Below are 14,616 nucleotides of genomic sequence, written 5' to 3'. Positions count from 1 at the left end.
GAACAGATAAGAACCTCAGACCTAATTTTTTTTTCTCTCTCATTACTCCTGCAGGAGGGGTCCCAATGGAGAAGCTGGCAGCCTATAGCTCATCCAAGGCAGCTCTGACCATGTTTTCAGCAGTGATGAGACAAGAGCTTTCCAAATGGGGAGTTAAAGTCTCTGTCATCCAGCCTGGAGGCTTCAAAACAAGTAAGTGTCTCAGTCCAGGAGCCCCTCAGCGTTCATCCTGGACGGGATTCTGAGGGTCCTTTGTTTTGACAGAGCTCAAACCAAACTCCTCAGTGGTTGGCCAAAGAGGAGTTGGGATAGATGGGCCTCTTTTAATAATAAAAGGGCAGGGTGCCCGGGGGGCTCAGTCGGTTGGGTTTCTGACTTCGGCTCAGGTCATGGTCTCATAATTCGTGAGTTCAAGCCCCCGCATTGGGCTCTGTGCTGACAGCTCAGGGCCTGGGGCCTGCTTCAGAGTCTGTGTCTTTCTCCCCTGTTCACACTCTGTCACTCTCTGTCTCAAAAATAAAAATAAACATTAAAAAAAAATAATAAAAGGGCAAGTGCCAGGTTCTTCAGCGTACAGTTGTTCCCCTGCATCGGTTCCACAAAGGAATTTAGTTTTGATGTCATATAGTTTTCTTTTTTTTAATTTTTTAAATGTTTTTATTCATTTTTGAGAGAGAGAGAGACAGAGACAGAGCATGAGTGGGGGAGGGGCAGAGAGAGAGGGAGAACAGAATTGGAAGCAGACTCCAGGCTCTGAGCCATCAGCACAGACCCCGCCCCGGGCTTGAACTCATGGACCACAAGAACATGACCTGAGCTGACATCAGGTGCTTAATTGACTGAGCCCCCCCAGGAGCCCCTTTAAAGATTTTATTTCTAAATGATCTCTACATCCAATGCGGGGCTCAAACTTTCAACCTCTGAGACCAAGAGTTACATGCTGTACAGACTGAGCCAGCCCGGTGCTCCTTATTTTTATTTTTAAAATTAATTCATTTTTTTAAGATTAAACAAAAAATTTTAAGTAATCTCGACACCCAATGTGGGGCTCAAACTCACAGCCCTGAGCCCAAGAGTCGCATGCTCCACTGACTGAGCCAACCACGCACCCCACCCCACACTCATTTTTTTTAAATTGAGAAATATATACACACAGAGTTTAACAAATTACTTTAAAAACTCATGCACTTAACAGCCAGATCAAAAAATAAAGCATTGCCAGTGCCCAGAAGTGCCCATATGATCTCCGTCCAGTTCTAGTCTTCCCCATCCTCAACATATAATCACTTTCTTATTTTTTGTAGCAATTGTTCATTTGCTTTTCTTTGCAGTGTTACATACATGCATGCATCACAAACAATAGGATTTGGCTTTACTGGTTATGGAACTTTGAATGGAATCAGCATGTATGTATTCTCGTGTCTGCTTTTCTCACTCAACATTGCTTTCACAGTTCATCTGTGTGGTTTGTACCTGCAGCTCACTCATTTTCAGTACTCTGAACGTGCCATGATTTTTCTATCACTGATGGGATATTTGGGTCACCTTGGGACAATTATTAACAATTCAGCCTATGAACCCTTTGGCACGTGACACTTTCGGTGCTGTACATGTATGTGATTTTTCCAGTGTCACATTCCCAGGAGTGGAATGACTAGTTCATGGGGTTTAATCATCTTCAGCTTTCGTGGATAATACAAAACCATTTTAAAACATATTATTCCAGGGGTGCCTGGCTCAGTTGGTTGAGCGTCCAACTCTTGTTTTCAGCTCAGGTTCATGATCTCAGGGTCATGAGATCAAGCCCCATGTTGGGCTCTGCACTGAGCACGGAGCCTGCTTAAGATTCTCTCTCTGTCTCTCTCTCTCTCTCTTGCTCTCTCTCTCTCTCTCTCTCTGCCTCTCTCCCCTGCTCATGCTCTCTAAAACAAACAAAACAACAAACAACAATAATAATAGTAATAAAATAAAATAAATATTAAAAAAATATTGTTCTAGAGGCACCTGACTAGCTCATTCAGAAGAGTATGTGACTTTTGATCTCGGGGTCTTGAGTTTGAGTCCCATGTTGGGTGTAGAGATTACTTAAATAAACAAAACTTTAAAAATTTTTTAAAAAATATTGTTCCAATTTATACTCCTGTCCTTCCCATATAGGTCCTAATCTGTATGACAGCCCTGAGCGGTATGCTTAATTGACATCATTTGGCAGGTGTGTGGGGTGGGTGATACATACATGTGGGTATGCGACACACTTTGGTGATTGGCAATCTGAAAGCAGATCTCTAGGTGCAGTGCTCAGTCCTCTCTTTCTATGAGGCTGCCCTCAGTCTAAAGGTGATCCTGATGGGCTCTCTCAAGGCAAGAGGCCAGACAGTGGAAGGCTGAGGACTCAAGTTTGGAGAAGGATGCTCAAAGCTGGGGTGGGATGGAGGGTGGGGGACACAAGAAAAGGAATCTTCAGAGAGAAAAAGAGCTTCTGAAGACATTCAAGGAGACATACCATATTTTTTAGTTCCTGCAATAGAAATAGCTAAGATTTCATGATTAGCAGGTTTTAAGCACTTTACATACACAATTTCCCATAAGCCTCACCTAGAAGGTAGGCATTGTAATGATGTGGTTTGAAGTGTTGGGGTTCAGAACCAAAGGTCATGAAAGAATTCTGAAAAAGAAAGTTTTCAGTGCAAAAAGGTGGTCTTATTAAAGCACTGGACCTGTGGGCAGAAAGAGCTGTACTCGGGTTGTGAGGAATGACTGATTATATACTTCGAAGTTAGGGAGGTAAGGACAAAGGAAGTATCCAAAAGGATTTTCATTTGTTAAAGACTTATAGGATCCTGGAGATCTGGCTATCATCAAGCTAAGGTTGCTTTTAGCTTCTAGCAAAGTATTAACATTAAGAGGGAGACTTCCAGGAGGAATGGGATACTCTGCCTGCCTAAAGTATTTTATTTGTCAATGGGCTGCAGGTTAGAAGGCAACTTAATTTTATGTACATTTCTTTTGCCTTGTTTTCCACATCATTCCCCCCTGAACAATTTTGACCCTTAAATCTTTAAGGTTGTTGAGGGTGGAAGGTCTTACCTTCTGTAACTTCTTCCTGCTGAGTAGGGGCATAGAGATGTCCCTACCTATGGGTCAACATTGGTCAGGTGGGGAATTTCTATATAGGAGTTGCTAAAGGCCAAGGTAGCCAATCCAAAGTAGACAACATATATAAACCTCCTTGAGTAGAAAGGATCATTTATCAGCTGGAAGTTACATCCATGAAGGAGTCTTGGCACCAGGCAGAGAGACATCAGAGAAGACAAGAAAATAGGTTAATATTATTTGGAGAAAGGGAAGCCTGAATAAAAGACTTTTGATAGTTGCCCAAAATGTTCCTCTAGTCCAGGAGTTTAACCAATCACTAAAGGAAAGAGACCGATAGTTTAATGTGCCAATTTGAGTATTTATAGCTTTTAGCAATCCTGCTACATGCTTGTGATATCTGGAATATATGTACAACATTCTGTTTTTATGATAGCACATGTTCCAGCCTGTGCAGTAGTTAAAATATCTAATGCCATTTGGAGAGTCATTTATGGCCTTAATTGTGTAGCAAGTGGCATTAGCCATCACCTGCTATTTTGTTTAGCAAGCAGTCAGGTAATTAATAAGAGGCACCTTTATGGAAACAAAAGAAAAATATAAGTTAATGGGTAGAGCAAATTATAAACCCAGTGTCTGAGTCCTGAGTGCTGCCAGGGAGAAGATTTTTAGATGTCAAGCTCTAAACATCCTCAGATAGAGTGGAAACAGGTGGCTGAATAGTATGGGTTTTTCTGGTTTGTAATTCAAATGTCTCTGCTGATCCTTTTGAATGGCCCATATAAATGGGGGAAAGGAAAATGAGAAAGAAATGTACAACCATCATTTTCATTTAAAGAGAAGTCTGAAGTCTTCCACAGGTTCACAAGAATAAGAAGGCACCCTTAGCTGGCACACTGGATTCCTATGAGGAATGTAGAGGGTTGTTGTTGTTGTTGTTTATTTTATTTTAGAGAGAGAGAGCACAAATTGGGGAGAGAGGCAGAGGGAGAAAGATGGAGTCTTGAGCAGGCTTCATGCTCAACTCAGAGCCTGATATGGGGCATGATCCCTTGACCCTGGAATCATGATATGAACCGAAATCAAGAGTTGGATGTTCAACCAACGGGCTGAGCCACCGAAATGCCCCAGGCAGATACAGATTTAATTTTTGAGTCCACGAGGAATGTCCTTCTAATTTTATGGCTGTGGGAGTATGACCCAGTAGGGGCCTTTTCATTTCAGAATTAAATCTCCTGCTGTATTAGACTTTCAATTCTTTAAATAAACCTTGTCTCCTGGGTTTATATGGAGTGGGTTGCTAGTAACTGTCAGATCAGGTTTAGGGAGGATATAGTTTGCATATTCATTTAAAGAGACTTATGAATTAAAACCTGGCCTCAAGTAAATAATTCCAATTTTTTTTAACATTTATTTATTTTTGAGAGACATAGAGACAGAGCACAAGAGGGAGAGGGGCAGAGAGAGGGAAACACAGAATACAAAGCAGGCTCTAGGCTCTGAGCTGTCAGCACAGAGCCTGACATGGGGCTTGAACCCACGAAAAGTGAATAATTTAATAAAACACTATAGTCTTTACCTACTGGTAGGTACCTATAGTGAGAAAAGGCTTTTCATATACAATGGTTGGGGAAATCCATCCCATTTTCCAGTTGTTCAAATAATTGTATGCCCGTGGGTCTTGTTATTATCCCCACAGAATAACAAGCAAGATGGTCCTATACATGGGCTATTTCTCTGAAGTTTACCTCCAGTTGTCCAGCATCAGTTTTTAGGGCTTTTAGGGAAAAGGCAGTTTTAGTTTTTAATGACTTTAAATCAAGAGAATGGAAGAAGATTGGAAACCTAACTCAGGGAGAGTCTTAGCCAAATATTTGAGGAAACCAGAAGAATTCAGCATCTAGTCTAGTTTATAATAAGTAGTATTAAAATTTAATATCTACGAAGATGTGTTATTGAAACCTAATTTTTCTCTGTAATTGCCCTCATTTCCAGAGATAGCCAAATAACTACTAATTCATTTGTAAAAAACAAATCCAATTTTAACAAACTCGGCCTAGTTACTTACACAAGCTCAGCAAGGATAGTGATTGATCATATGGATTTTTAAAAATCTGCTTTGTTGGAACATTTTATAAGGAATCTCTAGATTTGAACTTTTGTAACCTCTCTAGGCCAGAAACCAAGCCAAGTACTTGCCATCAGACATGCCTGCAATACCTGTAGATTTGGGTGAATTCCTCTTCATGAGGTCCCCATGCCAGGGGAAGTGACATTCTTTCCTCACGTGGTAAGGCTGCTGGGAACTCTGTAAGCAAGGCATCAGGCCAACATTTCCAAGGGGCTTTATTTCGCCACGTTTCATAAAGTCAACCCTAGTTCCTTAAAGCTGTCGGGTCACATCTGTCTATGCATGTCTCTTAAATAGGACATTCCAGCCAAAGCCTTGGGAAAATAACCAATATTTCCAATGGTGTCCTGTTACATAGTCTTATTGAACTTCTGCAAATAACTAGTTGCCATGAAGGAAAGAACCCTCACGGAGAGTTTTCGAATTTCAGAGGGTACAGGTAGGGAGAAAAGTTAAATGCTTTAATTTGTTCACCAATGAATACTTCATCACACTTCTGAAAGTCATAGATATCTTAAGAGAAAACTTCCTTAATCTGGAAGAGCAAACATTAGAGAGCCGGCAATGTTTCAAACAAGAGTCACAAAAACTAAAAACTATCATCATCTTCCTTAATTTACTTAAAGTTACTAATTCTTGTTCAGTTTGAATGCAGCTTTTTAGTTAGTTCTCGAAATTCTTACCAATTTTAGTTTTATGATTTTAAAGATATCAAAAACCTGTGTTTGTCAAAAGCCCTTTCTATGAGTCTCCTTGAAGATGAACATGTTTTGCAAAGGGATAAGAACAAGAACTATAAATGACAAAAGACTCAACAATCAGAATGGTTAAAGATTTGATTAGAGTTCATTACAGCTGGCAAGGAAATCCAGTTATTTCTGTGACACAGAGATCTTCAATAATTAGAATATTAAGTAATAGTCTTATACCAGAACATATTAAAACATATTAAAACTTTAGGAATTTCATCTCTGGAATAGTTATAGCATTTACCCAAACAATACCTAAGGCTTATTATTTGTTTAACAATGCTTCCAGGGTCACTTAACATACCAAAGAAAAAGGCCTAATTAGTCAGAAAGATTTCATTGACAGTTTAAATACTGGGAAGTGTGTTAAAAAACCTCAGAAAGTTATAAAGCACATGCCTAAGTAAGACCACAGGTCATTACAAAATTTAACACTTAATTATTACAAAAACTTTTTTAACGTTTATTTACTTTTGAGAGAGAGACAGAGTGCAAATGTGGGAGAGGAAGAGAGTGAAGGAGACATAGAATCCGAAGTAGGCTCCAGGCTCTGAGCTGTCAGCATGGAGCTTGATGTGGGGCCCAAACTCACGGACTGTGAGATCATTACCTGAGCCGAAGTTGGACACTTGACCGACTGAGCCACCCAAGCACCCCAAAACTTAATTATTTATTTAACCAAGGTGGCAATACGAGATTCCGAAGGCAAACGTGTCTGGTTATATAGTTGTTAGCAAAACTCAGCTCCTATAGTATTGAGAAGTTTTAACTGTGTAATCAAAGACCTGATAAAGACAAAACATAAAAGTTTTGATTTTCTGGGCAGACAGAAGAGAAAAAATAAAAACATGTTGTTTACATTTTCTTATCAAGAGCAGATCAACAATCCAAGAAAACTTTGTCTTTTGAACAAAGAGAAAAGAAGAACTTCAACCTTATACCTATATACTTTTAAAATCCATTAATTTCAACCTGAGTCCTGACCACATATAAAATTCCTTTGCAAAGATTTCCCTCCATAAACCTTCTACAGTAACTTTTAAAATTCATAGTTGCTTCCCTTATTTCCATCAGTCTCAAACACATTTAGCAGAAGAATTTTAACTCTTAGAAGCCCAAGTCTCCAGTGAAAACTAAGTAGTAACCAATTGTGAACTGTTACACCAGAATTCTTTAGACGGCAAATTTGTGAATCTATTAAGCACAAGACATGTTTTCCGACAGACCCAAATATCCTTAGTTTCTCTGCAGTAGGAAGCCAAAAGCACAAACCTATTTTTAGTAATCAGTTCTTCAGCACTCCGTCCTATTTGGAAAAGCTTGGATGTCCAATGAATTCAATCCCATTTTATCATCCCAGCAAACGTTTATAAAGTTTCAGGTTACTAATGACTTTGAAAGCTATCTTAACAATTACCCAAGAACACTTGGAGGCAGACAAAATTAACCATCATTTTAAGTCATCTTTTTGCTGACAAATGGCAACAGAGAGAACACGAGCTTATTTGACCTTCAGTAAACCTAGGTAGCATTAAAAGTTTCAATTAGTTTCAATACTGAATTATGTTCTACCTGAGTCCACTTAAAAGTCAATCAATTTGTTCCCCATTGTTAATTTTTACCTGGGACACAGGTGGAGAAATCTGAAGTGGGCAGTGTAAGTCCAATGGGGGTCTCTGCCCTCCTTGACAGCGAGGGGAGGAGGAGGAACCAATGGCGCTGGAGGCACCCGAGATGCTACTGGAGCCAGTCGTGAAGGCTGTGCATGAAGGTGGTGCAGAAACAGGAGGAGGGGGAGGGGAAGGCAGAAGAGCCTTCCACTAAAGTGGAGGTCGGCAGTCCACGTCAGGCCAGAGAAGACAGGGAACTTCCTTGAAATTAAAGGCATTTTGGCAGCTGTTTGGGAATACTCCTTAAAGTCCCCAGCCCAAGATAGACTTACCAGAGACTGTTGGTTCCAATTATAGCCATTAACCTGGGGAATGAAGGAGGGAGAAGCCCCCACATCTATTAGGAGGAGGAACAGAGAGAGAGTCAGTGTTTCTTTTGTCAGGGATGGCCTGTGTTTCCTCCAGCAACCTGGGTTTATTCGGAGAAGGCTTATTTAGACAATTATCATCCAGTGTATCAGGAGGGGGGTTACTGGCCAAACACATTCTGCAAGAGGCTGTTAGGCAGGGTCCTCATTTAGGGCCGTGTGGGTCTGGACCTAGGGGTACTTCTATCCATTTCCCCGGTTTCCCACAGGAGAGATCTAACTTAGAGGTCACACTAAGGCCATGCAGTGTTACCGATCAGTCCTTTCTTAAATTTTGCAATCTGAATTGTTTCCAGGGGGTTAAAAGGCATTCCAAAGGAGAGTCCTTGGGAACTGAAGAGAGAAGATCCGTTATCAAAAATCCCCTCTGATTCCCAGGTGGCATCCCACACAGTCAATGCCATAGGTCCCTGTTGTCAAGGTGTCCCTTGAACAAAACTGCTATGATCACCACCCTGCTGTAAAGTCCCCGTAGGAAGGATGCTAGCATCCCTCTGCTTCCTCATCAAATCCTACACTACAAACAGGTGCCAGTGAATGGACTAAAATACCCTACCTTGCTGTGAAGGCCTTGAAGAACCCACCGTTTTTAACCCATGGAAAACATTAGAAAGGTTTTGACAAGGGGAAATTACCCAACTCTGTAGTTCAAGTAGTTAGTAGAGGACACTGATGGAAAACAGTAGGGATAGAAGTCCATCATGGTCTAAGCGACATTCCAACACAAGTAATCTTTATAGCCAACTTCTCTAGGAAATGGTCCTAGTTGGGCTTTCATTGAATTGGGTACTGGTTTCAGCTGGCTCTGAGTGCAGTTCTCGCATCCAGAAGAGGCTAGACCAGGGGATCACTTTAGACCAATGAGAGGAAGCTTCACACGGGAGTCTTAAGATCAGCAGCTGTGCTAGTCATTAGGTGGCTGTCCTGTGCCCAAGACAGGCAGACAACTTTGTATGAGGACAGAAATAAAGAAAAGGCCTCAAGTTTTTGAGTCTTATTACCGTTCCTGCCTGGGTACTAACTTCCGGCCCAAAGGTAGGCTTTCTCCTCCTTTCTCTCTCTCCTCCTCCTCCCAGGTAGCCATGGGCTAGACGATCGCAGCCTGAGCAATTGACATGAAAATGTCCCAATAAGACCATACTCCTTGAAAAGCCCGATAGGAGAGCAAAGGGAGGAGAGAGGAAGGACTCGCCAAGTTTGCCCCGAGGCTCAGAGTCCAGGTGAAAAGACTCAAAGCCCCACGTCAGGGCCCCAAAATGACGTGGAAAACTGTTCAAGTTCAGAGCTGAAGGTCAAGAAAGAATTCTTCAGACATGTTTGGTGCAAAAAAGGTGGTTTTATTAAAGCACGGGACAGGACCCGTGGGCAAAAAGAGCTGCACTGAGGTTGTGAGGGGAGACTGATTATACACTTGGAAGTTGGGGGAAGATAAGACAAAGGAAGTTTCCAAAAGGATTTTCATGTGTTAAAGAAGACTTACAGGATCCTGGAGGCCTGGATGTTGGCAAGCCAAGGTTGTTTTTGCCTCTGGCAAAGCATTAACATCAACATTGAGAGTTTCTGGAGGATTAGTTTATTTTGCCTGCCTGATGTATTCGTCAATGGGCTGCAGGTTATAAGGAAATTCAATTTTATGTACGTTTCTTTTGCCTTTGTTCCCCACATCAGTAATATTCCCATCCTGTAGGGAGAAAGCTGAGCCTCAGAGAAGTTGGGAAATTTCCTAAGTCACAGAGGTGTATGAGTCAGAGATGGGATTTGGATCCAAGTGACCTCAACAATTTCATTGTGTATAGCCCCAAAGTGGCAGCTAGTGGGTGTCAAAAGTGGCAGATGAAAGTTGACAAACTTCTGGTGGCTTTGTCACCAGTAAAGAGAGCCTTGAGGACTCTGCACAGGGTACTCACAAGAATGGTTAGAAAGTCCATGAGGTGTTTAGAGAGGAAGAGGAGAGGAAAAGGAATCCCTCGCCTTGGAGAAAGCCGAGACAGGGAGAGGTAGCTGGAGGAACAATAGTTCACACAAACATGTTTTTCAAGACCCAGAAGCCTTGGGAGTAATTGTCAGGGTAATCATTTCTTTACGTGTGGTATTGTGTTTTCATGAAAAGTAATGAGCAATTGAAATCCTTTTGCATTTCGGTGGGTATAATTGGATTTCACTGGCTTACATTTCACAGTCAGGCTCCCCCACAGACCCAATATCCGATATCCAGGAGTCACTCAAGCTGGTAAACTAAGGATCATCCCCACAGCAATCCCAGAGCAATCCCACACTTTGCAGGAGGGAATGTGAGGGTCTGCATCCTTTGTGGAAAGTAATCTGGCAGTAGGTATTTAAATTCAGAATGCATGTGCCTTTTGACCACGCAGCCACACTGTAGAGGCTGCCTGCAGAGGTAAAACGCTAAAATACAAAAGGATGTGTTATGCAAGACTGTTTATGGCAGTGTCACTGAAATGGTGAAATCTAGGAATGACTGGAAAGTCCTTTGATAGAGAAGTGGTTGCCTAAAAGCTGTTCAATGGGAAATTTCTGCTGCTCTGGTTTAAATCTATAGCCATTGACTTTTGGAGGCAGGTCTGTGATTTTTTTTCAGCAAACAAACAAGCAAATCTTTGGAAATCCTGTATAGTATGATCCTTTGGGCATTTTGTTCCTGGTAAAATAAGATTAAACCAAATCCTTTTTTTTTAAATTAAAAAAAAAATGTGTATTTATTTTTGAGAGAGAGAGAGAGAGAGAGAGAGAGAGAATGTGAGCGGGGGAAGGGCAGAGAGAGAGGAAGACACAGAATCTGAAGCAGCCTCCAGGCTCCAAGCTGTCAGCACACAGCCCCATGGGGGGCTCGTACTCATGAACTGTGAGATCATGACCTGAGCCAAAGTCGGACGCTTAACTGACTGAGTCACCCAGGCACCCCCAAAGCCTTTTTTAAAAGCTTATTTATTTCTGACACAGAGAGAAAGAGAGAGAGAGAGAGAGAGATTGATTGATTGATTGATTGAGAGTGCAAGGGAGTAGGGGAGGGGCAGAGAGAGAGTGGGAGAGAGAATCCCAAGTAGGCTCTGCATTGTCAGCTCAGAGCCAAACGCAGGGCTCAAACTCAAACCGTGAGATCATTACCTGATCTGAAATCAAGAGTTGGACATTCAACTCACTGAGTCCCTCAAGCGGCCCTATGTGTGTACATGTTTGTATAAACAAGGAAGGAATATAGAAAGACACACAAAACTGTAAGTTACCTTAGAAGAGATTAATTTTAAAAACATATACATTTCATTATTTACTTTATTTTACATAATGAACAGGCATTGCTATACTATTTTAAAGTAAATGTATATATAATTAAATTGTATATAATAAGCACCCATTGTTTCTATATCAAATATGTTTATATATTTAATTACATATAATTTATATGCTAAAATTTAAATGCATAAGTTATATATTATTTAAAATTATATTTATTAAATAGATAGGATGATAGTTAACATTGTATATTTAATTTTATACATAGAAGTTGGTATTGCTTCTATATTAAAAAATTATACATAAATGTATATACACATGTTCATACATATTATATATATTGTATACATTATATTTTATATTGTATATAATAATCATGAAAACAGATGTAATAGAATGTTTGTGGCAGCACTGTTTGTAAGACCCCCAAATTGGAAACAACCCAAATGCCCATCACAGTATAATGGATAATTTATGGCATATTTACACAATGGAAAACCACAACAATGAGAATGACCACACAATACATGGATGAATCTCAGAATGTAGTGTGTGATTCCATTTACATAATGTCCAATGCCAGGCAAAACTGCTCCATCCTGGTCATTGGGACAGAGGATCCTGGGAAGGGGGTTGGGAGTGGAGGCTCCGAGGCTGGCTTGTTTTCTCTTTCTGCTGCTGGTTACACAGGCTATTCAGCTTGTGGAAACCTAGACATGTGTGTACTTTTCCATATGAATGCTGAAAAGTGTATTACATACCATTATAAAGCTCATTTAAAAAAAAAGCCATTTGGGAATGCCTGTCTTTCCAACGGAAGCCAGTTCACAAGGGCCTGCTTCCCTGGTAGGGTCGGACACGTCCAGTCTGGCCTCCCCAGAATCTGAGCCTCCCTTCTTCTTGCATCACAGGTATCGCGGGCACGAGTGAAATGTGGAACAAGCTGGAGCAGGACATCCTGGACAACCTTACCCCCGAAGTGCTAGAGGACTATGGGCAGGACTATATCCTTGAGCAACGGGATTATCTCAAGTTCATCAGCAGGTGTACCAACACTGATATGTCCCCTGTGCTCCTGGACATCCAGCATGCCGTGTCTGCTAAGAGCCCCTTTGCCTTTTACTCGCCAGGGCCGATGGCTTATCCAATGCTCTGCTTTGTTTCATTTAGTCCTACTGGCATATTTGATTATTTTAGCAAAAAGTTGTATCACTTTAGAGGGAGCATGCCCAAGGCGCTAACTAAGCAGGCCTAACTGAAGAACAAGGCATGTAGGCACATATGTGAGGAGTGTTAGTCTTGGAATGAAAGGGAAACCTGAACTTCCCATTAAAGTTGTGGTTTCCTACCTTGTATTTCCTGTGAAGTCTGTTGGTTGAATAGGAATTAATGCTGAGAAGGCTGGTGGCTAGAAATGACCCCCATGACAAATAATGAATTGAGGGTCAGCCTGCTCTGCACACATACATTTCAGATATTCTCTCATCTAGTTCTCATTAGAGAACCATGGTAGGTATCTTAACCCCTACTTAACAGGTAAGGGAATGAAGGATCAGAGAGGTTAAGTTGCCCATTCATTGTCACACAGCTAGCAAAAGGCAGTTCAAATTGAAATCCAGGCTGGATCCCACTGCCTGCCAGAGGAGGAAGACAAAGAGATGACAGGAAAAATGAGATAGAGAAGGGAAAAAGAGGAAGAACTGGCAAGGGTCATAGTCAAATGGAGTTTTTCTCGCTGTGAATAGACAGCCTGCTGTAACTACTGTATTCAAGGTACTGGTTCAAGTGTGTAATCAGTGCTCTGTGCACCTCCTCTCCCTTCCTCTCTCTGGAGCCCTGGAGAAAATAGGATGAGGTTTCCGATCTCAAGCAGGCCCCAGTGGCCTTTTGGCAGACCCAGGGCATGTGAATGGCTGATTTAGTGTCCATAGTAACTATCACTTTCACCTTCCTCTGAGCATCCCAGTCTGGAAAACCAGCATCATTACCTAGAGAAATCAGCCAAAGGGAGCAAGCTCAGATACTAAGAGAGGTGGGGGTCAAGTTCACCTGCAGGGGGCAAAAGGGGAGGAGCTGGTGAACAGAAGGGACATAAAAGGAACTAGAAAAAATAGCAGCTTGACATGAGGGAAGCAGAAGTCCAGACATTATTCATTGCAAACCTCTCTTTGTCCCGTTTTCTGTCTAGAATGTGAAGTTTCTTTCTCTATTTTCCAACCTCCTGGAGATTTTAGGAGGATAAACTCACAATGCTCTACAATTTTCCCCCAAAATAAAATAATAAATAACAAGATAGTGAGATAAACAGTTATGAAATTATTAATCTGATAAATTTTTAATGGCTATTCATGCCTGGTAGTCATTGCTTTACAGCAGAGCAGAAAGAAAGGAAAAAATAAAAATCAAAGTTTAACTGATGATGTCCAAAATAGGCACTTTTTGGAGATGAGAGTCGTCAAGGCCAAAGCTTCCATTGGCTTGATTCGGATGTGGAGGGAGCAGAGGGTTTGTATAACCAGAGTTTGGAGGGGACCTAGGATTGTGTGTTTCACTAAAAGTCAGTGTTTTTTTCAAAGTGATCCCTGAACCTCAGCATCAGCATCACCTGGGAACCTATTAGAAATGCAGATTCTCAGAAGCCAACCCAATCATATCTTAGGTTCCTATGGCTCCTGTAACAAATTATGGAAAACTTAGCAATTTGAAACAAAATACAGTAAAACCTTGGATTGTCAGCAACTTGTTCTGCGAGTGTTCCACAAGGTGAGCAAACATTTCTAATAAATTTTAACTTGATAAATGAGCCATGTCTTGCAATATGAGTACTAAGTGATGCCAAATGTCGCACGATCACAACTGAGCCAGTATTTCTTGAAATTTGCTTTGATATACAAGTGCTTTGGATTACAAGCATGTTTCCGGAACGAATCATGCTCACAAACCAAGCTTTTACTGTGCGTTTACTATTTTACAGTTCTGGAGGTCAGAATTCTGAAATGGTTCTTCCAGGGCTAAAATCAAGTTGTTGGCAAACCTGTGTTCCTTCTGGACGCTCTAGGAGAGAATTCATTTGTTGTTTCTTCCAGCTTCCAAAGACCTCCCATATTCCTTTGCATCATTCCAACCTCTGCTTCCATGGTCTAGTCTCCTCTACCTCTGCCTTCCTATTATTAGGACGCTTGTGATGGCACTGGGCTCACACATCATCCAGAATAATCTCCTCATCTCAAGATCTTTAACTTAATCACATCTGCAAAATCTCTTTTGCCACATGAGGTCACATATGGTTCCGGGGAATTGTGTGCCCTTATCATTACTAGAGGCAATTATTCTACCCACCATACCTACTGGGT

The 14,616-nt window shown here is 41.3% G+C and overlaps 1 protein-coding gene across 1 annotated transcript in view; it reads left to right on the top strand.

Moving 5' to 3' along the window:
- HSD17B2 (hydroxysteroid 17-beta dehydrogenase 2) overlaps positions 1 to 12,618 on the top strand; it is a 90,772-nt gene extending 78,154 nt beyond the window's left edge. Inside the window, exons 4-5 of the mRNA XM_015082212.3 lie at positions 55 to 192; positions 12,175 to 12,618. Of these exons, the coding sequence (XP_014937698.1) occupies positions 55 to 192; positions 12,175 to 12,518 (482 nt within the window). The 3' untranslated portion in view covers positions 12,519 to 12,618. The remainder of the gene's footprint in view (positions 1 to 54; positions 193 to 12,174) is intronic.
- The last annotated feature ends 1,998 nt before the right edge of the window (positions 12,619 to 14,616 follow it).

The sequence above is a fragment of the Acinonyx jubatus genome, chromosome E2 (genome assembly GCF_027475565.1).
Source record: "Acinonyx jubatus isolate Ajub_Pintada_27869175 chromosome E2, VMU_Ajub_asm_v1.0, whole genome shotgun sequence".
Classification (NCBI taxonomy): domain Eukaryota; kingdom Metazoa; phylum Chordata; class Mammalia; order Carnivora; family Felidae; genus Acinonyx; species Acinonyx jubatus.
The sequence above is the reverse complement of the archived record's forward strand: the minus strand, read 5'-3'. Positions and strand labels throughout refer to the sequence as shown.